Here is a 27,690-nt window from a genome sequence, read left to right on the forward strand (position 1 = left end):
ATTCAGATGTCATTTTTATTGCCCTCAGAAAATCCAAGGAAGGCCCTGCATGTACATCTAAGCACTTTGTTCCAGTTTGGCCACTTTCACTCATGGAAATGTACCTTCCTGTATGATTAGCTTGATGATTTTGAGAGAATCCTAAGACTTGAAGGTACTGAGAGACCCCTTTCCTAAATACCATTTCACCTAATGTCCTCATTTCTCTAATGTTCTGTAGTTTGGGCAGCTGCCCAGCTTGACCTTATAGAAATGGTATTCAGATTAAGCTGAACTGGAAGAACATTCCAGCTGTAATTGTTATCTTTTTCTACTGACCTTTGTATTGACTGTTTCCTTCCTCCATTATTGAAAGGAAATTACTGGGAGCCATTTTCCAGCCTTCCTCCTCTTCCTAGATTGGGGAGGTGGGGAAGCAGGGTGTGGGTGAAAAGAAAAATTAGAATTATTAAGATGTAGAAACTTTGCAAGTATGTAAGTGTCATAATTTTCCTTGGATTTTTAAAGATTCGTTTTAATTTGAGGAATCAGACAGCGTTGATTCAACAAGTAAAATATTCCTAGCAGGCTATAAGGAATTTTTACCTTCTGTAGTGAAGAGAGGGTGTCAGTTCATCAGCTGAACTACTAAGATTACAAGAATTAACCTTGTTCTGACATGTAATATAGGTAGGAGACTTGCAACATGTAAATGAAATCACCTTGCTGTTTTTTCAGTTGCTCTTATTCTGTTGTTTTTCCCCCACACTCAAAAGGAATTCCCAACTTGGGGATAATTCCAAGATGTTGAAACCTCATTTTAATTTGTAATCAGAAAGAAAAATAGTCATCTTTGTGTACCTTGCACAACAAAATATTTTGTTTCAACTTTATCAAGGCACTCTGACATTTTCCCGTGTAAAGTAAACGGAACATTGGCGTGGTCCTGAAAGAATTTAATCTCATTGAACCAGTATTTCTGATGGAAAAACTGTGTCAGAAAATAATGACAGTTTCTTCATGTTGTGTCAGTCGTTAAGCCCTCAAAATGTCAGTAAGGTAGTAGTTATTAGTGAGAAATTAGCTGACTGTTTGGGGAGGAGGTGAATGTGGATTTATGCGAGACGGCACAAGTTGTAGAAGGCTTTGCTAACCAGTGTGTAGTCTGTAAGTCACCAGTTATCAGTGAGATAGAAAGCACAGCTTCTGGAATCACCCAAAATGAAACAAACCCCCTAAATATGCCTCCGTAGTTAGGTGCCGTTGCATACCTGCTATCAGCAGATACAGTTTTGGCCAGGTCATGTGAAGTATTGAGTATTTATTTTTCATTAGAGTGTTATTACAGTAATTAAAGTTTGGGCCCAGAAGGATATGCGAAACCTCAATACGTTTATCACTTCTCCTCTATGCTCTATAGATATATTTGAAAGGTTCAGGAGTTTCTTCACCAAACATTAAGAACCTTTTTGGTTAAGCATAAGCGAGTGTTGGTGGATTTGACACCCAGAACTCAAATTCCCAGTTACTCTAATGCATCCTCAATTTTTGCAGGGTGCGGCGCTTTGAAATTCATCCTTGCATCTTTTGCAGTAGGCAGAATACATTCCTTTTAACAATCTCCCGTGATATTTTATAGAAAATGATCAAATCGTGACGTTTTAAGAGGAAATACTGATAATTGCTAACTATTTAGAAACACAGGCAGAAAAAAGAACCCACCCCAGAACAGCCTAAAAACGGGTTATTCATTTTTAGCCTCTTAATAGCATAGGACATATTAATGTTTCTTTTATTGTTACAAATAAGCCAATAAATCATATTAATTACTAGCTTCAATGATTTTTATACACTGATGTAAATAATAGCGTTGTGTCAGTTTCATTGATTTTAATCCAAACCGCTGTTTAAAGGGCGGTTGCAGAATGCTGTTCTGTATTCCCTCTTGCCTCTATTAACAGCGTTAAGAGTTAATGTAAAGAATTTCTTTTCCTTTGAAGTCAGTTGATGTATTTTTCTACGTTCAGTTGATTGATTCCACGCTTGTTCAAGTATGCTAAGACACCTTGAACCAACAATACACGGCTGAATCTAAGCAGAGATAAGCACTAAGACACCTGGAACCAACAATATACGTTTTGAATTTAAGCAGAGATATGGAAATAACACTTTGAATATATTTCTGAAGCTTTCCAAAGCCTAGCCCCACACCGGGTGATTCTCATGCAGCAGCAGGGAAAATTTTGAATTGATTCCAGTGTGCGCTTTTGCGATGGAGGTAGGGTTTTGTTTTGTTTTGTTTTGTTTTTTGCTAATGGGTTTCGCTGGGGGTAAAATGCTTCTCGCTGTTTAACGCTTCGGGGTGAAATCTAGGGATGCGCAGCCTTGTTTGTGTGTCTGGGAAGCGAGACAGGTTGCAGCACGGCGCTGGGTGAAGCAGACCAGACTGGTCTAACGTGTTCTGCTATTGAAAAGAGGGATCGTACAGCGCTAAACGGTTTTGTTGGTTTGTTTTCTTTTTTCCCCCCTTAGGTGCCCAATGGGAAACCAAATCAGCACCTTACAGAGAAAAGAAAACGAAGTTGCTTTGATACAAAATATGCCTTTTTAAAGATTGCTATCAGGCTTTTTCAGAAATATTTAAATTTCCTTCTGGGATCAAACTTTTGTTTTCTTTAAGAGCTGAAGTTAGGAGCAGGGCTTTTTTTTTCTGCCTGCATCACTATGACTTATAGGCTATACTTATTTTAATAAGAGTCCTGCTGTTAGAACTTTTCCAAATACTTCTCAGCTGGTCTTAGATACTATTTTTTTCCCCTGTCAGTATTATAACCTTGGAGAGAATGTTTCCTTTGTTCTTTCTCAATGAACCATAGAGAACCTGATATAATGGCTCAGAATTTTACTTGACAGGACTTGTGATGGCTGAAGAGATGAGAACGACGTGAAGTCATAAAGCCCCAGAGCTCTATACTGTTATTTCACCCCATTTCAAAACAACCTTGCAGAGGCTGCGAGGGGATTGAGATTAATTTTTTGGTATTGTTGGTTCTTATCTAGTGAAATGTGCAAAACCAACAAGGAATCAAATTTATCCTGGGAAAGTCAGGCTTTTAAGCCGATAGGTGAGTTGCCATCCAGTTTCAAAAGCTCATGTTGAGTCTGATGTTTTTAGGGAGCCTGAACATTAGCATCTCACTTTGACTTAGACTGAAGTATCTGGAACAGCCTTTTCCATTGTCTGTGTGAGACCAGAGGCATCCCAGGGCGTTATTCTGGGCCCGCTGAGTTGGGAAGGAGCAAGGACAGGAGAAGGAGAAAACCATTAGAGGACACCCTCGTGAATGCCCTCCAAAGGAACTGGGCTGTCCGAGATGTTACAGGGTTCTATAAATGTGAATGACAAGAGACTTTAAAGTCTCTGATGTCAAAAGCTTTTCTAAGCTATTGCCTTCGTACAGGTACTTTATCTGATCTTTCCCATGGAGTTCTTCAGTGCAAGTGCTGATTTAAGGGGTCACACCCTGAAGTGGTCCTACAGAGCTGAACTCAGCACTGAGACCCGTTACTAGAAGTCTTACGGACAACAAACAAGTTGGTATCAGTATTATTTGGCTTAGGTCTGCAGGCATCGAGCTCCTCGTTCTCCTCTTGCTCCTCCAGGTTGGCTCTGCTGCTAAGATACAAGGAGGTGTGGTACCAGTAATCACTATCAAGGCAGTATGATGCCTTCACTTAATGCTGTGATAACACACCCTGTGACAGTGTCACCCTGACGGCAAACGGCTGTCTGAAGACACGTGTCACCAGAACTTAAAAAACCGTCCTGTTTGCACAGAAGCAGCCCCTGCCCTTCCAAGTTGGCAATGCGAGATCAGGCTTAAAGAGCTTGGAAAACACATTTTGGGTTGCTGCTCCTTCAGCCTGCTGCGCCTCTTGATTTATGAAGGGAGAAAAACGCAACCCTTCCCGAAACCCCAAACTTTGTTTCATACGACCCAAACAGTGGTTTTATCTGGCAAAGATGCTATCTAAGTTATAAGTTAACACTTAGATATCTACCTCCAAATTAGATAGACTGATGCTTCCTAAGTTCGTGTAGTTTAGGTTCCCTGCTAGCTGTTAGGAGAGCTTTGGCCAGGTTGATGGATGTTGTCCAAGAAAAGCATCTTTTTTGTTATATGGTTGTTCCAGGGTTAGGAATGAAAATTAATTTGTGTAAAACTTGCAGTGAGGAGTAAGTTTTGCCCCAGAAAACTCACCCCTCTCCTCCACATACTTGCTGAGAGATTAATGACCCTTATTAAAAAAACTATATATTGTTTCAACTTTGTTTATACGATAAAGTAAATGAGAAACAAAAGTTGCCACTTCAGCAAAAGCCTACATTTTTTTTGTTGCATAGCTCGCTTTTAAAGGTGCCCTTTGGTCGCTGCTCTGTTTCACAGGTGTTTTCCTCAACGAAGCTGCTCCTGAAATAATGTGGAAGCATACCTCCTGTGAAACCAGCCCTTTAGTATATCAAAGACTTCAGGGAATATATCATACGTTAGGTGGGTGGCCGCTGTGACTTGAAGCAAAGAGTTCACAGCCAAAGAATGTGGACCGAAAATGCACGACTGCTGTTTACAGGCTTACAAAATATCGGCTTGCGGTACAAAAGAAGCAGTTGGCCTATATGGAACTGTACTTCTAAGTTAGTTTGAAAGACATGCAAGTTCTGATGCAGGTACTGGACTGAGACTAAGGTCCTCATTTCCTAGTTCTTATGGGAAGGGATGGCAGTAACTAACTTCTCTGTACCCAACACGAAAAGGGGAAATGCTTGGTTAGACATCTGGGCACCATTTTGTTGTCTGCACACACACACACAAAAAAAGCAATGGTGCTTTGCAAAGTGCACGCATGCTGTCTTGGCAACAATGTCAAAGCCATAAAGTGTATTTTTTCCACTCATCTCTGGCTCTGGCAGTCCCGCACCTACATCAGCTCTTCCCACTGAGCTGAGTCATGGCCATGCAAATGGTCATTCCTAAAATACGAAAGGTAAAATTCAGTTCCCCAGAATCACCTCAAGGTAATGGAAAGGCTGAGAGGGATTGGCCTCAGCCAGTTCTTCTGTTTTCTGAACCCAAGCCTGAAGCCTTGTGACCAGTCTAATGTAAATTAATAGCCTCTGCCCACACATGGCTGAATAGGCTGGAGTTTGGCTCTGTTTTCATAAACTAATGGCTTTCACTGCAGGAAGACTTACTTTCTTTCCAGTTTTCTGTGGCGTTTTTCCTTTTGTTTTTTCCTTCTCTTTTTCTTTTTTCTCCTTTTGGGCTTTTTTCTGCAAAGCCATCTCTTTTTTGAGAGCCAGTTCTGCAGCAACCTGAAAGAGACGGAAAGGAATGCGAAAAGCTGGTCAAATATTTTCACGTGCAAGGTGCGTTAGACATGTGCTGTAAGAGTTATGAAGCAGCATGTATTTTTCCTCCCTTGCTTTCAGCTTTCCAATATTGGGGAAACACAATACCCACAACACATTGCTTGGTAGCCCTCTGAGTTCTGGAGTGGCTGACCGTTACAGAGAAGTCCTTTTAATTTGTGCTCAGGGCACTCCTCCCTGCAAACTTTAACATAGGTGCTGACTATCCCAGTATATCCTCGGAAAAGAGATGACTTCTGTCCCAAGCTGCTAGGGCTTTTATGGAGTCAGACAAATTCCTGAAACCACGTAGATGCACAATATCCTAATGACGTACAACTTAAAGTTCCCTCTGGACTTGGACTCAGATTATGAATTTGTCCTAGTGTTTCCAAGGCAGATTGATTTTATAGAGATGGATTTTTTGAGAGCATGCCCTGGGGCACGTCTAATTTCAATATGTGGCTAAAGACCGAAATTGTTCTAGTGGGTGAGAGAGATTCAGTAGAGATATTGTGACAAACTCTGATAGATATACGTGGATTGCCCGGCATCTTTATCCCTGCAAGCCAATAGCAGCTGATAACTGGGCACAGGTACATCAATTTCTGTAACTTTAGTTCCTGGCCATTTATTATGCAAAAAAGGTGGAGAGTGAAATTCGCTGCTTCTACCATTCTCTTGTTCCAAGGCAACTTTCATCGTGTTCTTTTGTAAGATGAGCGTAAATCAGAAAATCTGTGGCTGCTGGAGTTTATGAATAGACCGTTAATATTGGCAGTACCATGAAAAAGCAGAAAACAAAAAATTTCCGACTGTAAGACATGTTTCCTGTAACAGTAAAAATACTTGTTTTCTAAAGAATGCCTTTTAATGCGTTGAAGATTGGACAGTGGAAAGGGAATGATGATGAGGGCTATACTTTGCAGCTAGTGAGATTTCATTAGTAGATTTCCCCAAGCATTTCAGTATCTCACATTTAATTAAATATGGTAATTTAAACACCAAGCACCATTCAGTCATAGCTTGCGGTGATAAGCAGTGAAGCATTGCATTCCCTGGGATAGATTCACAGATTGACTAGAGTTCAAAATAGGTTTTTAGTGTCCCAGCAGGCTTGGTGTATCCAAAACCAACAGAGCTACTCAAAGTGTATCCCCCACTGTAGCGCGAGTACCCTGCTAGAAATCCAGCCTTGTCACCTCCACCCGGGGCTCTGACTGCCCACCAAAGGGTAACCCTAACCATTTCCAGCGTCTCCAGGGCTGAGTTTATCCAGCACGATAAATGCAAGCACACATGCTGCTGACAAAAGGTTTTAAGCAGTCTTTTTTTGAGTTCTACTGGTGATATTTTAAGTATATCCAGCCTCTGGATTTATTTACTTTCATGGGTTTTATTTACTTTATTTACACTGGAATTATTTACTTTCATGTCTTTATAGAGATGAATGGTACTGAAAGGGGTTATATAGAGTTTCTGTTCTCGTGAACCTGCTCTAATGGGACTGAACTGTCAAATTGTCCTTATCCTTCTGCCCTGCCTTCATCAGTTTTGTAAGGTGGCAAGAAAAAAATGTTTGTGTCTACTATTTTCAGAGCTGCAGTATAGCTATGGTGCTAAGTTTTGAAGTAACTACTCCCATAGGAAACAGAGGAAAGCGGTGCCTGCAGTTAGCGCCGAGTGCCATGCACAGCAACGCAAAAAGCCAAGTCTAGAAACATGCACGGTGACTGCAGGCAGAGGTTGCCCACATCCAAATAACACCCCTACAGTCTCTCTCCTGGATGCCTTGGCCAAACGTATATGTAGTCCGCAATGCCAAGCAGTTTTGGTGAAATGCTCCAAAGCCACGCGGCTGGCAATGCCATCAGTGTGTGGAGCCCGACTTTTCTGAGGTGGCTCTCTGCTTCCCAAAAGAGAGTGACAGAGCAAATATAATATTTCCTTTTCCGTGTCAGATACACCTTCTCCTCTCTACTCCTTCGGCGTGGCTTCTCCAGCTCTGCTTTCACCTCTGCTCTAAGCAGCTCTGAAATTGCAGAGGACCAGGAGCCGGGGTGAAGCTGGCTGTGTATCTAACCTCAAATAGTTTGTACTGTTCTATACAGAACAATTTCCCCTCCAGCTAAAAGAAGATGCCTGAAGAATCTGACATAAGAAGAGGAAAGAAAGGGAAGGGCAAGTAAAGGTTAGTTTGAGATACTAAGCAATTCACCCACATCATAATACAGTTTCCCCCCCCCCCCCCCCCCCCCCCGAAGAAACTTCGTAGTGGAAATAAAAGCAGATGTCTTCCTAAATTATTTTAGACTGCCCTTCTGCCCTTTTCTTTGCTAGGTTGCCTCTTTTTGAAGTGATTCTGAAAGCACTTAGAAAACTCTTAATATTGGGGAAGAAAACATGCCTCAGTAAGAATACATGAATTTTAGTCTCCTTTTTTTCTAGTCATGCTGTAGGACTCCTGTCGTGCTGGTGCCAACTCTTCAGCCTTGGAAGAAAGTGTTACTGAAGAATAGACATTTCCCTCTAACTGATATACCACGAAAGTCAAATTGATTTTTTTTTTTTTTCTTCCTGTTCTACATCATTTCAAGTGCGTTTCCAAACTCTTGCAGTGCAAATCCCCCCCCTTTTTTTTGGGAAAGGGAGGGGAACTCAAACTGAGTGCAGCCCATGAATGGAGATGCCTGATGTTTGTTCATGAGTCAAGTATAGGAGAATCCACAGTCGATGGTAGGACTCTCACTCCTGTCCTATGGTCCTCAGCCACAGAAAGCTTGGTGCTGGCTCAGGCAAGCCAATGCTTGAGGTAAACGTTCTTCCTCAAGAATAAGCCCTTCCCTCATCCCTTGAAAGAAGACCTTACTTGAACTTTTTTGTATGTATTGGAGGTGAGGGCATAAAAGAAATGTAAGAATAGAGCAAGTTTGGGAATTCTGGATCTCCAGCTGCAGCAGGTGAGAGACAGCCTCAGAATCTTGTAAATCTGTCTCTAAAACCATTTTAAACAGAAACACTTTATACGCCCCCAGCCTCGTGTTCCTGGAGAGAAAATGCTCTCTTTGAGTATTAACTCTACAGGAAGAAGCTATTTTGAAATCTAAGATCAAAAAAAAAATAAAATCCATGTTTCTTCAAGAAAACAGGACTGTGATGGGAAGAGGTGCCATCCCAGTGTCCCAGAGCAGCATGCCAAACGTTGGACTGCACATTTGTGTCACTTGTACATAACACGCTGTATGCTGTAAACATGCTTCCCCCTAACTTGAAGACACTTAATTACACCTCTTCCTATAAGCTGGTTTATTCCTGTAAGGTGATGTTATTTTTTTGTCAGTTGGAGAGGTTATTTTCATCCTGGCGGGCCTGGGGCTCTGTCCCATCGAGCTAGCTGAGGAGCAGTGTTCTGGATTCATTCCTTCTTGCAGGCAAATCCATTTGTGTAGCTTTTAACAATGTAGTGTTCTTGGGCAAAGCATTTCTGAGTGTTGTTTACTCTTGGGGTGTGCACCTGCAAGCAAAGCTTAAGCCGTTAAAAATGACCTGAGTGAGCTGTTTCTTGCAGGAATTGAATTCAAAATGTTAGGTAGGATTTCATAGCTTTATATAGGATCTTGCAAAATCTTAGGGTTGGCTTTAATTGAGCGTCGTGAATTTCAGTCCATGATTGATACACAATCTAGGTTTTTTTTTCATCAGGCAGATGTTGCCCAAATGTAGTTTAACTCGCCAGTTAAACTCCTTCACTCTTCAGTTTGTTTTCTGGCAAGCACTTCAAAACCTTAGTCTCCGTTGAATGTGTTTATGAAAAATCTGTTGGTTTCGCTCGGTGTAGGCTTGGGTTTTTTTTTTTTTAAGGTAAGATGGGTGGTAGAGCTGCTGGACTAGGAGTCTACCTGCTGTATGACTTCATTGCAGTGAATCATCTGGAGGTGAACGCATCTGCCCATTTTGTATCTTAACAGAGACTGAGTACCATTTCCAACCTCCTGCATGGTTAACTTGAAATAATCAAGACATTTTAAGGCTTTGAGGTGCCCAGCTCCAGCTGATGGTACTGTGTGTTTAGCACTTGTGAAAATCCAGCCTGGTAATTTCTAAAACGAGCATCCACGGTAGTGTGGAACACAGGAAATAAAGGTCAACATAACTGTAGGCATCTACTTCTATTACTGAAAAGTACATGTGGTGTATTTGTTGGTGGGATAAAAGTATGTTTGCAAAATGCTGGATACAAAAAAGTACAACTCTAGAGCTTTTTGAGACTTCCTCTGACACTTTAAAGTTATTTGTGATACATTCATTTGGTAAAAATAAGTAAGGTATTTGGGGGCGTGTGTGAATATTGAAGTACTTGATCACATAATAGCATTTTACTGTCCCTACCTGGGATATAGTCAGGGATGTTAATTAAATATTAACTAACTACTGGGAATCTCTTGCACCTCCATTCACAATCAAACAGATTTCTGGGATTCGTGGGGATCTTTAGCTGTTGGTAATAATGAACGCTAATTAGCAGCATAGCATTGCGCAGAGTGCCAAGGGAGGATCCAGGAGCATATGTCTGCACGACAGCTAACGCATACTTTTTCTCACCCCTTCTCTAGATGCTGCTGGATCAGATGCTGCGATTACAGTAATGTGGAAATGACTTTGACCTCCACGCAGCAATTGAATGTACCACCAAAATCTTGGTAAGTAAGCATATTTTTTTCCGACAAGTTACTTACTATTGGAAGTGAGGGGGAGTTGGGAGAGGGGGAATGTGTCTGCTAAATGGCAACTCTCTTGGTTTATTTTCATGGTGATGAGTCTTAATGAACTACAGGAAGAGATCGTAATTTTGTTGGCAGCAGTATAAGGGCAAAGCTAAAAATTGTCACATCTGATGATTATCTCCGGAGCCAAACATAAAAAACCATTAGGGATAGACATCTGGAACAGATGCAGGGAGATTACACTGATGTCTCAGAATCTTAAATTTCTCTTGAAGAGTATTTAAAGTAGAGAAAAGCTTCTTTCCAGTCAAGAGACAGTACATATTTTTCTGGCTAAACCACCGAGTACTTTGCTTTGGGATCTCTTTGGCATACCTTTTTGAAAGGTATTTGTCAAAAGTCATGAAAGCAGTTTGTGCGGAAGGCCAGCTCCATTACAAAGTCAAGTAAGGTCAGAGTTGTCACAGGCTAAAGAAATATAGAATATATAATAATGCAGCAATGGTTCGTGAAGTGATTAATTTGTATTTTATTTTCCCCAAAGTGTCTTTACCTAAGTCTTATAAAATGCTCACTTTTTAAATACAGTTCGGTCTGGATTTTTCATGGAGTTTAACTTGGGAGTAACCAACCCATTCACAGAAGCTAATACATACAAGAGGTGAAATCTCGTCTTCCCTGAAGTCAAGGACAAAACTCCCATTAACTTCAATGGGGCCAGGATTTCATTCACTATGTTGCCCAGTAGACCAGTGTGGAACAAAACCAGTTGCCTTAGGGATTTTTAATATGCAGGCTGACTCAGATGAACAAAAAATACTTTACTTGTCTGACATTCAGGTAAAATCACGAATGTACTGAACTTTCTTTTGCCAAAGTTATCTGTTAAGGTTATGGGAAAAAACATTTTGCTCTTGGTTGTGCTGGCTAAAATGGGAGGAAAAAAATGGGCCTGAAAATCTTTGGAAATCAGATAATTGCTAGTGAAGATCTGCAAGGAAAATAGCTACATTTTTTTCCTTCCAGGTACTATACTTTTGGCTTCCTTTATTTATCTATTTATTTTTTTAATGCAAAGAAAAAGCAGATGCCCAGGAAAGACAGCAAAATAGCGGAAGGTAGGAATTCAAAGATGGGAGGACGACAGGAAGAATATATTTCTCTAGAATCTACTACCTTATCCAGTTTTGCTCTGTATAATTTCTTGTAATGTTTTCTTTCTGAGTTGTGTTTATCCTTGTTGGTAGCAGATCTAATTAGCCTAAAGCCCCCTGAAGCCTGCTCCAGCAATACGCTGTACTTGCTGGGTGGCTCCCCTGCTGCTTGGAGCAGCCAACAAAGCCTTCTTTTGACTCTGCCATGTGTTTCTACTTTAGAAGCTGAAAACTTAACCAACGGGTCCCCTTCACTCTGTCTGGGACTGAACAACATCGTGGCTTAGATACAGAGGCTGGTGGGGTTGACCTTAGCCTACTCTGAACTTGGCTAAAACCAGGAGCATGCCCGGAGTTCCGTGAGGCATGGAGAGCTATTCGTAGCAGTTTTCTTGCGTGTTTTGTAAGCAAAATAACTAATGATGAGAGTATTGTGCTTTATGCTGGGCAGGTTTATATTTGCATCCCCTCAAACACCACAGATGCTGCTGGCATGCCCTGAGCTTTGCCCTATGATTCTGGGAAGGCCTGAATCCAAAATATTGTTTTACCATACCTGTGGTAGATATCAGTCGCAGGCAGCTAATGAACACAACAGTCTGTCTCAACAGGGGAGCTTTAAGGACCACAGAGGTCATTTTTTGACAGTTTAGTTTTTCTAACCCACAGGTAGCCATCACGCCTGGTTCACTCAGGGGCCAAATCCTGCTCCCATGTGCAGGGCTTCCTGTTTATCATTTCCCTCAACAGACTCATCATCCTGCTAAGATCATTGTGGAGAGTGGAATTGGCTCCGAGTGCCAACCACTGCCTTCCCGGCTTCAACAGGCTTTAATCGCCTTCTCTATATGACACCCAGACGATCGGAGGAAGAGATTATTAGCCAGAGAAGCCAGAAGAGGGATTTTACCAGGAAAACATGAGTTCACTACAAAAATACATAAGATAAACTAAAATACTTCCTTCACTTGAACGTGCCCCTTGTTTAAGCTGACTTAATGGACCCTTGGCAGTAACTCAAGATGTAGGCCTGCCTGCATAGACGCTCTTCTCTGCTTAAGCTAAACTAATTATTGCTAGACTGTGCTGATACTGAATACAAACACACTATTTCAGCCTCTGGGGTAGCTCTGGATGCCTATTTTAAACCAAGGTTCTTTAAACCATTTAATATATATTTCTAATAGTAGCTAGCACCGGCCTAACTACGTGGATTTTGTGACAGGAGACAAACTCTTTGTAGCTGAGGTCTTTCTTTTGAGCTCCCTTGGATATTTATCTGTCCATAACTTGCATGCCTGAGCACCTTCTGCCACAACTAAGTAGATGTGCATCCTGAAAAGGAACAAATTTTGGTATGTGAGTTTTGTGGTTTACCTTGGAAGAAAACAATCCTTTCACTTGCAGCAAAAAAGCTCTTTAACCACAAGGCTCCTGGAGTTCTAGAGGCCATTTTTATTAAAAATTGCTACTTAAATAAACAGACATGTTTTGGGACAATTCCTTGCCCAATCCCATTAATCTTTCTCATTAGAGGAGTGACAGTACCTGCTCTGGAGTTTTTTGGGAAAGAATAGCCATTGAACCGCCTGCCTCTTTAGTAGGATAGTCAGGAAACTTGCCTAGGATATGCCTGTGTGAGAAACAAAAGATAGAAAAGGAATTAAAATCCATAATTTTTCATCTGGTTGACAAAGATGTTAGACGGTGGGAAAGCATACCCTCCTTTACCTGCTATACAAAAACAGAGAGCTGGATCGCTTCCTATGACAGTGGCTTTTTGTCCATGAAATTAATTAATTAAAACAGTTGCCAGCCTGTCTCTTGTCCTGTGGCCTGTCAAACACTGAAAGTTCTTAAGGAATTTCTTAAGACCGTATATCACTTCATAGCCGAGAGACTTAGTTTAAAGAGTTTATGTTTATAGCTCTGGTCTCTGCTTTCAACATTCATCATTAAAAAAAAAAAAAATTAAATCAGTTTTTGGTCTACAAATTCCAGATTGTGTTTTGTTTGAGGATCTCCACTCTCAAAATATTCCAATGTACTTGCACAATTGGGTGGCGGCGGAAGCTGGGGAGTGGGGAATTAAGGGCTTTGTGGTAAGGTATCATGGATGGTATAGATAACATAGGGTGCTTCCAGACCTTTCAGAAAGACTAAAAGATATAAATAATAACTACAGTCCAAAGGCCATTAATATTGGTAAGATTCTTTCACTTATTTCACTTTTGTAGCTTTTTGGATTATATCTGTAAGATTTTTCTGTTTTGTTTGGTAGTATCAGGAAGATTTTCTGTTCCAAATAAAATTCTGATACTGCAGAAAAATACTTGTGCTACTTTCAAACAGAATGGTAACCTTCCCTCTAAATGAAATTTCCCTTGGTAAGAAAATAGCTCGGAAAGGTCAATGTGATTCATAAAAATTGCTTTCATATTTTTTAAAACAACTGGTACCGTAAGGGATTTTCTGAGTCTACTGTTAAGCAGCAGGCTCAATTTTAAACTGAGAACCTTGGAACAGAGCATCAGTTACGTTTCTATAGTATCATGTGCGCGGCTTGGATCCCCAGTTAGTATTAATGTAATACAAATTACAAAAGAGTAAACAAACAAATAATTTCTCTGATTGTAAGCTCTGACTTGCATGCTCAACAATTACTAGTTCTGTATGCAAACAGATGCGACACTTTGGTCACTGCGTTCCCAGAAACCAGTCTGCGTGAACAAAGGGATGTCATTGTGTCGTGGTTTAACCCCAGCCAGCAGCTAGAACCACCCAGCTGCTTGCTTGCACACCCCAGTTGGGGTGGGGGAGAGAATTGGAAAAGCAAAAGTGAGAAAAAACTCATGGGTTGAGACAAAGACAGTTTAATAGGTTGAGCAAAATGAGGAATTCATTCACTGCTTCTCATGGGCAGGCAGATGTTCAGCCATCTCCAGGAAAACAGGGCTCCCCATGTGTAATGGTTACTTGGGAAGACAAACTCCGTAACTCCAAACATCTCCCCCACTTCCTTCTTCTTCCCCCAGCTTTATATGCTGGGCATGACATCATATGGCATGGAATATCCCTTTGGTCAGCTGTCTCCGCTGTGTCCCCTCCCAGCTTCTTGTGCACCCCCAGTGCACTCGCTGGCGGGGTGGTGTGAGGAGCAGAGGAGGCCTTGACTGCTTAGCAACAACTAAAAACATCGGTGTTTTACTAACACTGTTTTCATCCCCAAACCAAAACATAGCACTATACCAGCTGCTAGTAAGAAAGTTAACTCTATCCCATCTGAAATCATGATGCATTTTTAGTGTGTTTTCTTTTAAATCTAGCAAGAATGGTGTTTTGGCCTCAGAAACCCGCATCCTCTAGTTTATTTAATGATAGATCATATTTCATTTTTTACACACAGCCAGAAAATAGCTCAATTTTATGTTAAATGCAATCTTGTTTTAAATGCTGCTACAAGTCTGGCTTACAGCAACAAATTTCTCAAAATCTGATACGAAGTCTGTTCCTACTTTACTAATGCCAGCTGGGAGGAAGGAAAGGCAATATACACTGCGGGTGAAGAATTGGTTTGGAGTCCACCGCCCACTGAATGCAGTATCGCTGCCAGCTTTCCATATGTATTAGTGTTACATTTGGTGTTTGTACTAGCTTTTCACTTTTAAATCATTTACAGTGCTTCGAGATGGAAATATTTACGCTTTGGATATGCATATGATGAGTGTATATTTGAGTGCTGTAGAAATTTTATCAAATTCTCAAATTTGGAATTGGGTTCCAGTCTGTTTATAATCTGTGTTTTCTGTGTGATTCTTCTGCAGCTGTTTGGGATGACGTGGCTTATCCCATCTTTTTGTAGGAGCTACAACAAGCGCTTATGTTGAAAAATAGCCTGAGGTGAAGAGGAGGTAATGCCGATCTCTTTGCACAAGTGGAAGAAAAGTGTCAGCCATTTACTAACCAGTCAGTGTCCGGGGACTGGATCGTTGGTCGAGGGCAATGCAGAATGTAAGTTCCCATGGCCATCAGTGACCCTGAGAGCAGACAGCTACCACACGTTTCAGTCGAGCTAATTCTTCGGGGGCATCTGTTTTTTTCTTTCTGTACTTCATCCTTTCGTGTGTGCTGTTGTTTAGCGTATCAATCGCTGACGGATGGTCAGGGAGCAGTATTCATAAGTCTCATTTCCTTATCTGACCTCATGTGGGTTTTCCTCTTTCTCTTCTAGGTTTAAATGACTGCATTTTCAATCTTGTAATGCCTGGAAAGCGTGCATATGCATGACCCTTCTAGACAAATTCCTCTCTTTATGAAACCCTCTGAGTTCAGAGGTTAAACCAGGGATTCGTTTGGCCTGTAAATCTGCACAGAAAAATGCAGTCATTGATCTTCCTGGTCAAAAGTCCATTTCAAAGGTAATGAATCTCAATTTTCATTCCTCATTCACTTTTTGGCAGCATTCTACTCGGAGGCATCACAAAGGGCTGCCTCATACATTTGTTGTAAGATGCTAATTTGGATTCCACTGGACCTAAACTGTTTTGTATAAGCTTGCTTTATAGCTGTTGATAATGACAAAACATCAGGATAAAATGAGCAGCCAGCACACACTCCGCAAGCAGCCAAGGGTATTCCTATATCTTTGTTCCATCAGATATGCACTGCATCATCTGTGGCTCAAGAGGGTTCCATGAGGTATGTCCCATGTTGAACAGGGAACAGCTCTTGAGTTTAGGAGGATCTTCCAAACATGTAGAATGATTCTGAGCTTGCTTTACAGTTCAAACTTGTTCAAATAATTTTAAACCGACCTTTCCTTTTGAAACTTCTTAGAAACAATGAAGTATTCATGATTAGAGCCAGTTCTAAGGCAATAATACTAAAAGAAAATTAATGCAGATGATGTAAAGACTTGCTCCAAACTGGAGCCTAGCGTGCTGTTTCGTTTTGCTGAGAGTGTAGAGGAGAGCTTTGTGGTGGAAATCCTTGGTTCCAAGCGTGTGGCACTAATGGCACAACCACGCTGTAAACTGAGACTTACAGAAGGTGGAGCTGCAGAGGTTCCATAGTCACCAACTAGCCTGAAAATTAACTGGGGAGTAGAAGAGCATTATACCTGCACCTGTGTCTTTCGTTGACTCCAAAAGTTGACTTGCAAATACATTCACTGTAACCCTAGCTCATTAGAGATCACTGGGCATGAATTTCAGACTGGTGTTAGTTATTTAGATTGCTTTCTTGGTTGTGGGAAAAAAGAAAACTACTTGGTCTACATTTTCTCTAATCTGCCCAGCATTTATTTTTGTTACTCATAGTACCATGACGCTTTCTTTACACACGAGTCACTATATCTAGCTGACAGATCACCCACAAAGTTCACACACCCTGGTGCTTTCTCTGCACGTCGCTGAAAGCACTATGCAAAAACTAAACTGGTGCTCAGGAACGTCTGAAAGTCTTGTTGCATGTTGATGGGGAGAGGAGAATGTAAAAAGCTTAAGCTCTTGATAAGAAGAATACTGGAGCGTGTAATATATTTGTGAGACATGGTACATGTCAGAAACACCTGGTTGCAAGGCAAGTCAAAACTCAATGAATCTGTTACTTATTATTGTCTCAACGTTTGCAGGGGAAAAAATATCCAACTGTGCTTTTCCAGCATCTCATAAAAATGTGCAAATGCCGGAATTGGAAGAAGCAACTCTTATTTTCAACACGATGCCTTCAGTGGGAGTGCTGACAATGTGTTAAGGACTGCAAGCAAAAGCAGAAGCAAATTCTGTTGGATTTCATATGGAGGATGCACTTCTAGTAAAACCGTCTGCCTAAATGAACAAATGACATCTGTAAAAGTATGGCTGCTTGGGTAGGACTCGACTCGGTGGCTGCACAGAAGCAAATGAGGTGAGACGGAAGGGTAGGGGTAGGAAGAAACCTCTACCTTCTGAGACAAACTTCAGCAGGAGCCTGGGGAAGCCCTTACAGACTAAGGCCCCCAGAGCCTGCTGCTTCCTAGTCTGCAGGCGAGGAGCTGAGGATGGTTCTTGGGGGCTCCCTGTTGCGTAGTCACAGGCCACCGAACAGAAAGAGGTGTTTGGGAGCTTTGCTTGCACCGCTGCAAATCCAACTGACGAGGGCCAGAGTTGGCGGTAGGCAAAATAACCTTTCTTTGGGTCGGAGCCACTGCTTTAACAGAACTGCTAAATGTTTCTGTGTTGCAGAGGACATTGCTGAAGAAGGAAGCTTTTTAGAAACTGTGGTGTGTGAGAAATCCATTACTTTTCTGGAAAGCAGTGAAATCCTGTCACCGGGAAAAGCCATCTAATTGGAATGAATGGGGGCCCTTAAATCTGAATCAAACCAGCTCAACTGGAAGAGTAAGGGGATGAACAAAGATGGAGGAGTGAAAAGAGACGATCTTCCACTCCCAGCTAAGAAAGAAAAGGATCTGATGAGATTTTTGCACTGTTTCTCAAGTTTACATCCTGTTCTCTGGTTCCCTCTTACTGCTCTCCCCTTTTCCAAACCTATTCCTCTTATAGTAACTTAGATCTGTCAAGTGTAATTGAAGAGGAATGATCCTTTATGGTCTGCAATGCAAACCCTTTTGTCTCTGAACGTGTAACATAGTTCTGGCTCTTCTAGCCTCAATTTTTGTTTTAGCGCACAACCCACAGAAACGTCCAAGTTTTAACTAGGTTCGGGTGGTTCTTTAACATCTCCAAATCACGACCAGAACTTGGTATGAGTTGGTGTGATTGGCAGTCTCTGCTGAAGTCTCTACTCAGCCCTGAAGGCTGTGGCACCTCAATTCTGACCTACAAAATAAATTCCTTGGCTGGGAGATGACCCTCCACTGTACTTGTCTCATCGGCTGCTTCCTCCCCATCTCATTTCAGGAGCATCACCATTTGTTTCTTAAGTGTTTTCTCTCTATTCCATGTTGCTCGGGGATGGTTATAGTTAAGACTAAATGTGGCTGTTGATTTATGAGAACACACCATTGATTTAAACGTTTTGTCTGGTAATAGACTCAACAAGTTACTACCTACTCTGTTCTCTGGCATGATTTTACATGTGTTATTCTTTCTTTTTTGGCCATGGCTTCTCTAGCTAATTGCATAAAAGGCCTTGTCAGGAAAAATAAAAAATTGCTCTTTGGAGGAAAAAGAGCGTTTAACTCTTTTCAGGGCAAGAAAGGATGTGGGCTGTGTGCAGAAGAAAAGGCATGAATGATGGCTGTATGCTCCAGGCGGAGGGACAGCAGAGTGTTCTGCACAGAAAAGGAACAAACCCAAAGGGTGGGGGCAACCCTCTAAAGAAATAAACCCCTCGTTGTTTTGTAGTTCTTGCCTATTTCTGTAATCCCACCCGATATGGGTTCTCTCAAACTACTTAAAGAGCAGTCTTGGTTTATTTTAGGTGTCTCTGGTGCGGCATTTTCTTTCCTTTTGTGTGTGTCCTTTCATTAGTTCTTTGAAAATCACTTCCAGAAAAAAATAACCTACACGCAAATACAGTATGACTTATAAAGCAAGATGAATTTCCACAGGCTTCTTGTCATCTTTAATGGTTTTGGACACAACCATATTACAACTTGTGTTTTATCTAAGGTCCTGATCCTCCGAGTGTTTCCTTGTATGTGTGATCGTTGTGCATGGAAGTGATTCAGTGGAGTGACTTGCAGGGAGAAGTGTTTGGAGGATTGGAAACTTTATTGTTCTGCATAAATATTTGGCTTTAAAAATTTAAGATAAAGTGCTGTGAGGCCAACAGTGTGCAAGAAGAAACATTCCCATGGTAGGAATGAGTGTGAAAGGCTTGTGGGGAAAGGTGATACCCTTTATTACCGTAACTATCATAATTAGAAACAACAGACGGTCTTTTGGGTACCCAGTGCCCGCCTTAGATCTGAAATGGTAGAAGTGAGCTTCAAAGCCAAATAATTGTTGGGAACAGTTGTTGGAGGGGACAGACCTAAATGTGGTAATTCTCTCTGATAGTTTTATTACACGTAGTATTATTGGCCAGGAAAGGTGGACCTTTGGCTGACCCAGTACAGTTGTTCTTAAGCTTCTTGAGTTCTTACAGAGAAACAGTCTGTTATGCTTTGTCATGAAGTTGTTTTATCTTTTCAAGGATCCTCCTACTATTTTAAAGATAGCAATAGGTAATTAGTATAATGGAAAAAAGGGAATCTCTGTTCCCCTTCAGACAGGCTTGGGCATGAACTTCCTCTGCCAGTATTCCTGGTTATCCTGCTGTAAACCATAGGGGAAAAGGAGGAAAAAGGATTTTTTGACTGATTGGTACCTTCAAAATTCTGACAAATTATTCCTGGTTTAAAATGCCAATAGGCTTTTCTCCTTGAATTGAATCAGAGACACGGGAAGGTAACACTGCAAATTACAGCTAAGTTTTTGAATGAAAATAAAAGGTGATATGGGCATGAATAATGCCGAGGAGAAACAAAAAGATTTATTTTACAGTTCCAATATTAGCTTAAATTAAAAAAAAAAAAGAGGAAAAATGAGAACAAAAATTTGGCAATATCCACACTCACAAAATGTTCTGGTGCTCTGATTTTGCATGTTCCTCCATACCCACAAAACTATTGCCAAAAGTTTCCTCAGAGCTCAAATCTGAATTAACTCAGGATTGGGAGAAATCTCATCCTGACCTATGTAACTGAAGCCCTTTGCAAGAGCTAATAACGTCCAACCCATACGGAAAGCTTAGACAAACCTAGAAAAGATGAGTATTAAATTTACCCAGCATGGCATGGAAATGGAAGATGAAAGGGACTGGAAAACAGAGTCCTCTAAGGTTGCCCAGAGAAGCTGTGGCTGCCCCATCCCTGGAGGGGTTCAAGGCCAGGTTGGACGGGGCTTGGAGCAACCTGGTCTGGTGGGAGGTGTCCCTGCCCAGGGCAGGGGGGTGGAACTAGATGAGCTTTAAGGTCCCTTCCAACCCAAACCATTCTATGAAGGTTTATTAGGGTTTTTTTTGCCTTGACTCCTGCAATGCAGAACAGTCTTGGGCAGAGCTGCTGGCAAGCCTGGTGTGAGGCTCTCTGCAGTAACAGTGAAGGCATCTCTTGGTGGAACCGAGGACATGGGATGGGACCATCCCTGCCCTTGGAGGGGATGGTTTCTGAGCTAGAAGCAGGGCACGTCATGGTGTCACACAGCAGTCTCTAGTTGTTGGCCTTGCCAGGCCCACCACTAACTGCTTTGTTAGTAAGGAATTCATTAAATTTGACTGCATGTGCTTGTGTTAGGGTAAAACCTGTGTGCCCAGGTGGCCAAGAAGGCCAACAGAATTCTGGCTTGTATGAGGAATAGCATGGCCCAGCAGGAGTAGGGAAGTGACCGAGCCTCTGTACTCAGCACTGGTGAGGCCTCACCTCGAGTACTGTGTTCAGTTCTGGGCCCTTCTGTACAAGAGGGACATTGAAGTGCTGGAGCGTGTCCAGAGGAGAGCTACCAGGCTGGTGAGGGGTCTGAAGACCAGGTCATATGAGGAGAGGCTGAGGGAGCTGGGCATGTTTAGCTTGGAGAAGAGGAGGCTGAGGGGAGACCTCATTGCCCTCTACAACTACCTGAAAGGAGGTTGTAGAGAGGTGGGTGTTGGCCTCTTCTCCCAGGTGAATAATGACAGGACCAGAGGAAATGGTCTGAAGTTGGGGCAGGGGAGGTTTAGGTTAGACACTAGGAAGAATGACTTTACTGAAAGAGTGGTCAGGCACTGGAACAGCCTGCCCAGGGAGGTGGCTGAGTCACCATCCCTAGAGGTATTTAAGAAACGTCTAGATTTGGCATTTCAGGGCATGCTCTGAAGGGCAGAGATTGTAGGTTGTTTGGTTGGACTCGATGATCTCAAAGGTCCTTTCCAACCGTGAAGAATCTATGATTCTATGAAAACCTTACTTATCAGAAACAGGTCTGAGAAAACCAGAAATCCTGCCTTTTTGCTTCTCTGAGAGCTACAGAGCAGATACTGACATCCAACGCTGCACCCATGTTTTCTTTTTGAGGTCTACACTTCTTTTGGTGCCTGTCCTTTTCTTTTGGACTCGTTCATCATCCCCTGTTTCCCCGAGCTGTGAAGCAGGCCGTCTTCCTCGAGGGGCTGGCTCAAAAGGTGAAAGGCTGCTCCTCCCTCTTTCACAGTCAGACTGTCCCCAGGCTTGTTTCCAGTGTCAGCTTCCTGTTGACTGTCTACAGCATTTTGAGGAATGCGATGGCGGTAAGGAAGAGTGGGTTGAGCCAATCCTTCCTGCGGAGGAAGAACTCCCCTCAGGGCCCAGCACCACGGTCTGGGGGACTTGGCTGATGGAGTAATGAGTACTTTGGAGCGCGGAACTCTCATTAAACTCTCATCTGTTTTGGTTTTCTTCTGTCTTTCCATTCTCTTTAGAGCGAGGTCAACAATACAGAAGCTGGCTCAAAGAAACGCCAGGTCAAATTCCCCTTGCATTTACTGAATTCCTTACCTTTGGTCAGCTTATCCTGCCCTCACAGAATTGCCAAATCCTGACTCAAATTGGCAATATTTCCTGTGCTTAGTATTAAACTTAGGAGACTGAAACTATTATGGCCAGTTTTAAGCAAGATTACTTTAACTCAGACTAGAAGCTTTGTGAGAATAGCTTTCCTGCAGAGTCAGCCAGAGGGAATCAACACTACTTTATTAACACAATATGAATTCTGTAAAGAGGAAAATGAAGCATGTGATTTTTTTTTTTGTAGCAAGGCCAGCCAAAAGAAATAACTTGCCCTCCAACATCACAAGTTTCTTTGGGATTTGGAGTGAAACGGAGTATAGAGAGCATTTTGTCTTATTGGATTTGTTTATGAGAAATTTGAGCAATCGCTTTTTGCTTCTTAGAAGTTGAGGTGTTAGTGAAACAAAACGCACCTCTATGGAAGGGGAAAAAAGGCTATAAGCTGGGCATGGCTGCTCGATGTTGTTTTGCCATGGCCTGTCACTTTGACCTGAAGATAAAGCTTTGGGGAGGGTTAAGAAATGGTGCCGCAGACGGGTCGCCCACCTGGAAAAGTGCCACTTGCACCCAAGCTCTCTCAGGACTTTGCCCTCCTCCTTGCTCTGAAATAGTTTTGCATATGCTGTATTTCTTCTGCCACCACCTGACTGTGAAAGGTACTTGAAGTATTTCAAGGGTATCAGCTGTACTAGCTGACTAAAAACTCTCTGAAACGACTGCGCTCTCCCTGAACCTATTGCTCCTATGGTGGATGGGTAGTTGAGTGTGTGCATAATAAATTCAACGCGCTTGGGGCATGTCAAACTCCCAGCACATGCACCCTTTATATCTGTCCGGAAAATTGGGGACTAAGAGGCTGCAAATGAACAGAGGAGCTTTGTGCTTTGGTCTACGCTTATTTAAATACTGGAATAAATACAGCACGGAAGAGTAATCCGTAGCCTTTTGTGTTAGTGGTTAAAACAAGCCAGCCTACCTGAATGTAGGCGTGGTAAAACGATGTGATTTTTATCTGGTTCTTTATTTATCTCGTTCTCTATCTGGTTTTATTCTGGTATCTTTGCATCACTTCGGCGTGAAGAAGATGGGTAAATCTGAGGTGATAGCGAAGGTGGCATCAGACACGTTTCAGTAGCTCGATCTCTAAGTCTGTCTCACGTCTCTGGTACCAATGCAGAAATACCGTCTGGTCTGGCATAATTTCAACTTGCCTTGTTTTTCGCCTCCCTGGATGAAAATGATCTGTATGTGCGTACTGTCCTCTTCAACCACTATATCATGGCTGTCCCATTCATGGATCATTGTGTCTCCGACCTGCTGCCTGCCCATGATTTGACTTTAAGCGTTTGCAAAGGACAATGTGTAATCAGCATCTGTCAGGCATCGCATTACTGCTTGGGAGAGTGACTCGCTACTTCGCTCAAGACGGCTATCGTAGCGCTGTGCTAATTGGCACTACCTGTAGCTAAAACTGCACTTCCTTGAAAAGCACTTGTGCTGAAGAAAAACTTCAGCGGGGAATGAGAAGCACATAGTTTGTTCCTAAGTTTTAAAGGCAGCAACCAAACAGGCCGCTCTGTATTTCACTGCTGCGAAGGTTCTTGTCCCCTTCAAGAGACCCGGTTCTCTGTGGTTTGCGTGAGTGTTTAAATGAACGATTTTAATGGTAAATCCGAGTCAATTTCATGCATATGAAAGCAGTCACAGTGCTTGATTTTTCAGTGTTCATCCCAACTGGCTTGGGCAGCCTTATTTGAATAAATCACAATCAGGTGTACGCAGACTGTAAAACCAGGAAAAAAACAGAGGCTTATACTGAAGAACAGTGCAGAGAACCCGAATATAAAGTTAAGAGATGGTCAATGTTAATAACCACATAGCTCAGTAGCAAGAAAAATAATTTAGGATCTCTGCTTTGGCAATTTAAAAAAGTGTAAGAAAAAAGACAAGGAGAAGACACTCTAGATGAGCTCAATTAGAAGCCAGTCTCAGGCTGGTATTAAGAGCATCCATTTATCAACAGTGTTAATTGAAAAACCCAGTCATCTCTGCAGTCCAAGAAACACATTGTAATGCCTTGAGGTGCCAAGTTCATTAACCCTCACCTTTTAGTTTTGTGAAAGAAAAGCTGGAGTGCATTATTTTTGTACCTGTTTGGTGTATGTCTCGTGTGTGTATTCTATAGTCGCCTTAAATTGGCTGAAAATGTGCACCGTCTTAGCAACTGGTAAAGAATCAAACGTCTTTTGTAGAACTTTGGCACTGCCTCTCGAAATGACTAAATTCTTCCTCATGTGCTACCCACCTGAGATGCATCAAATGTAATCAATTATAAGCATAAAATGGAGGGGGTTTTATTATTGTTTGTTTACATGATGGCTTAATAAGGTGCTTTTTGAGCATATCTTTGCTAGATGAGGCTGGTGCTGCAGAAAGTTGCTGTACACGTGGCAGAAGAGGCGGACACCTGGCTGGAGAGCCTGTGACAGGTATGGGATTGTCCTCTGGGAATTTGGAACTGGACCTGCAGCCCACTCTTGGTAGAAGCAAAGTGCCCAAACATCAGTAATTTCCTTCTACCAGAAGTGCCATAACAGGTAAATGGGTGTGGGAAGTGCAATTAGAAGGTTGAGACTTGAAGGGCAGGTTTACGCGCTTGGTAAATCTTAGGGCTCTTTTGTATTTTTTTCAGTACTGGAGATATTGCTTCTTGGGCTTGTATAGAGGATCAGTTGTCTGGAATGGCCTTATTATAGGATAGCGGAGCTCCCCGGGGCAAAGAACGTAAAGATTAGGTTTGGACAGGAATGAAATATAGGCATATACATGGGAGAGACTACAATCAATTGCTCCCACCTTCGCTCCTGCTAGTTCCTAGGCCTCCCGCAATTGCAAACCTTGCAATACATAAAGAATAAAACTATGCGTTATACATGATTTCCCAGAAGAGAATGAAGGTGAAACAATATTTTGGGCATAGCGTTACCCCCTCTGCAGCGGCTATCAGAGCTGAGCCAATGATGGGAAGCACATGTATGCAATACGAAAGATGGCAGAGCTCCGGCTCTGGAATTTGCTCCCTCAGAGCAATTGTATTTTGACTTGGAATACTTTGAGGACTCCTGCAGCTACACAGACTGCAGCCTTTAACTTATAGCCACGCTTTAAACCAGCTTCTTCAAAACTGTTTGCTGGATTAGATGCTTTCCAGAAAAATCTGCAGGAAAGAGCCAGTCTCCCTGTGTGATGGGGAATACAAAACAAGAGAGTAAACTTCCTTTCCAAGCCTACTGGGTCAGTCAGACACTCTAAGAAGAGAAAAGGGGAGCACCTGAATGGGTTTTAGTTAAGGATAATGCAGTTTCCTGGTATTACATAAATATCCCGGTAAATACTGAACCAGCTCTTTTATGGTTCTATGCTCTTTGCCCAAGTCAAACAATAGTGTATTTGGTATGGTATCTTACTGAATGGTACTATGTCGATACAGTTATTTTGTGCAAGTAGAGCCTAAGGAGAGCTAGCAACCTCTTTCATACGCACTGTTAAATGTCTCTTATTCAACCCGGGATGGTAACTCTTCATACTGCTCTTGCATGAGTCCTAGTGATGCCTGACACAGCAGACAAAACACAGCTAGCTTGTGATGCTATTAGGTGGGTGCGTTTAAAGTGAATTACTATAAATAATTAGATTTCCTGTTGTATCTGCACAGGGCTGAAATGCAGCATGACTTAAAAGCCCCGGACCCTGACCTGGATAATAAAAACAACCTGCTTGATGGAGTCGGACTAATCTCCCCTGCGCTGAAATTCTCAGTAAAACTGAAACATATTGACTCTGGATGGAGTGGATGAGACTCAGGTTTCAGGCAAGTTCTTGTTCTGCCCACAGAAATACTACCTTCAAACCTTTTCAGTGTTAAGTCAAGATTCAATCCAATATAGGAGTTGGATGGACCAACTTTAACGCTAACTTAGCATTGGGAGGAGTTTACCTAGATGCTCGCCAAACCACGCGGCATGCCGCCCACCTAGCAAAGGGATACTGTGGGTCCTCTCAAGGGAAATAATCAATGGAAAAAAATTGCCTTGCCTCATGCACCCTTCACATGTACCAGCTAGTCCACTATGGAGATATAGAGGCTGGTGACGATAAGGGGTAACGGTTTCAAACTGAAGGTGGGTAGATTTAGATTGGATATTAGGAAAAAATTCTTTCCTGTGAGGGTGGTGAGGCACTGGAACGGGTTGCCCAGGGAGGCTGTGGCTGCCCCATCCCTGGAGGGGTTCAAGGCCAGGTTGGACGGGGCTTGGAGCAACCTGGTCTGGTGGGAGGTGTCCCTGCCCAGGGCAGGGGGGTTGGACCAGATGATCTTTAAGGTCCCTTCCAACTCTAACCATTCTGTGATTCTATAACCTGCTTCTGCTGCCTGTGTCCTCCTTCCCCCTCGACTCCTCATCATTTCTGTTTCCCCATACTGGAATTTGACTTCTGCCCCCCATTGAAGGGCATAAACTCATTCTATTTAAACGCCTCTGGATGTTTTATTAACCACCTAAGAACCTACTTTCACTGAAGCTGAGCTCTCAACCTTAGTGGTACCTTATGGCAGCTGAGTCTAATTGTGTATTTGACATTTGACTCAAGAAGAGATGAGCTGTTTTGTCCAAGGTACAGGTGAGGGAGGGCCAGGAGAAATGAGACTGGAGGGGAAGCTCTCTCAGCGGTTTGGTAGATACTACACCAATTTTCAGTGTAAGCCTGGATTTTCTACGCCAGATGATGCAGGTCTCCTGGGTGTGGAATTCACTTGAAATTCAGCGCTTAAGTGATTTGTCAACAGTCTGTTAAATAAACATGCCGGCACGTTGAAGCCACAATGCCCTGCATCAGCCTCAGTGCTCTGCTGCTACACTCCCCAGTACGTAAACTCCAAAAAACCCACTGCCAGTGAAAACAGTGAAACAACTGTATTTCAGAATTAAACATATCCCTTTTCTCTTGCAAGAAAGAATAAGAGGCTGTTATTCACAACCTCATTCTCAGCCATCACTTGCATGCCTTCATCATGTCCATGGTCAAATCTGGCATCCTGACAATCAAGTCGTTTTTCATGTATCTACCTGAGCTTGCTTGCTGGCATACACCTTTGAGGACTGCTCTTTGGGACACGCTTAATATTTTCTATGAGTCATTGGTTCTAACTGTCCCTGTTTTTCAAATTGGTAACTTATAGGACGGTTTTTTCCAGTTATGTGCCTCTTTCATCCCTCTTCTGATTCTGCCTCTCTGGCTCCTCATGACTGGTTCTGCTACCCCTTTGCTCCGCTTGTGTCGGTCTGCGCCATGTTTCATTTTTCCCTACTTGCCTCCTTTCTTCTTTGCGTTCTACAGAGCCAAGGCTGAAAATGTCTTTTCTACCTCCTCTGCTTGCTTCTCCAAAGAGATCGTTCTGTGGAGCAAGGGCTGTAGCTTGGGAGCCACTGCTCTGTTCTTCATGTTCCTTTTTATTCTCCTTAACTTCTAAGCTTTTCCTTAGTCTTTCTCTTCCCAGAATATCCCTCAAACACTTCTCCTGTGCCAGGCACTGACTCTTCAGTGCCTCTCTGTCCTTCCGCCAGGCACCAGTGGGACTTCAGTTTCTTTTTTCTCTGTCTGTTTCTTGTTCCTGTATCCCAGCAGATCTTCATTCACTCTGCTGTTGGAAATGGGGAAGTGGGAAAATTGGTTCTTCTGCCTGCTCTGTATTAACTTGCTGGAGAAGATACCTCTCCCTGTCACAGTGGGGAGAAAAAAATAGCTGGGCTGGGTCTCCTCCTCTTTCCCTTGGGATTCATTCCATTCTTCCTTTCTTATTGATTAGGACTATGCTATGCTGGCCAAACCAAGAATAGATCAGATGGCACAGCG

At 42.4% G+C, this 27,690-nt stretch overlaps 1 protein-coding gene and 1 long non-coding RNA gene across 3 annotated transcripts in view; one reads left to right on the forward strand and one right to left on the reverse strand.

Annotated features, from left to right (window-relative positions):
* Window positions 1-18,321, forward strand: part of LOC141746467 (uncharacterized) — a 67,512-nt gene extending 49,191 nt beyond the window's left edge. The window contains exons 2-5 of the long non-coding RNA XR_012588368.1: window positions 10,003-10,089; window positions 15,130-15,278; window positions 15,499-15,685; window positions 16,900-18,321. This is a non-coding gene — a long non-coding RNA (uncharacterized LOC141746467). The remainder of the gene's footprint in view (window positions 1-10,002; window positions 10,090-15,129; window positions 15,279-15,498; window positions 15,686-16,899) is intronic.
* Window positions 1-27,690, reverse strand: part of DRC11 (dynein regulatory complex subunit 11) — a 110,175-nt gene that overhangs the window by 41,585 nt on the left and 40,900 nt on the right. For both annotated transcript variants that reach the window (XM_074595003.1, XM_074595004.1), the window contains exons 7-9: window positions 12,816-12,900; window positions 5,234-5,353; window positions 319-394 (exon numbers count right to left, since the gene is read on the reverse strand). In XM_074595003.1, the coding sequence (XP_074451104.1) occupies window positions 319-394; window positions 5,234-5,353; window positions 12,816-12,900 (281 nt within the window). The remainder of the gene's footprint in view (window positions 1-318; window positions 395-5,233; window positions 5,354-12,815; window positions 12,901-27,690) is intronic.

This window comes from Larus michahellis, chromosome 7 (assembly GCF_964199755.1).
Source record: "Larus michahellis chromosome 7, bLarMic1.1, whole genome shotgun sequence".
Lineage (NCBI taxonomy): Eukaryota > Metazoa > Chordata > Aves > Charadriiformes > Laridae > Larus > Larus michahellis.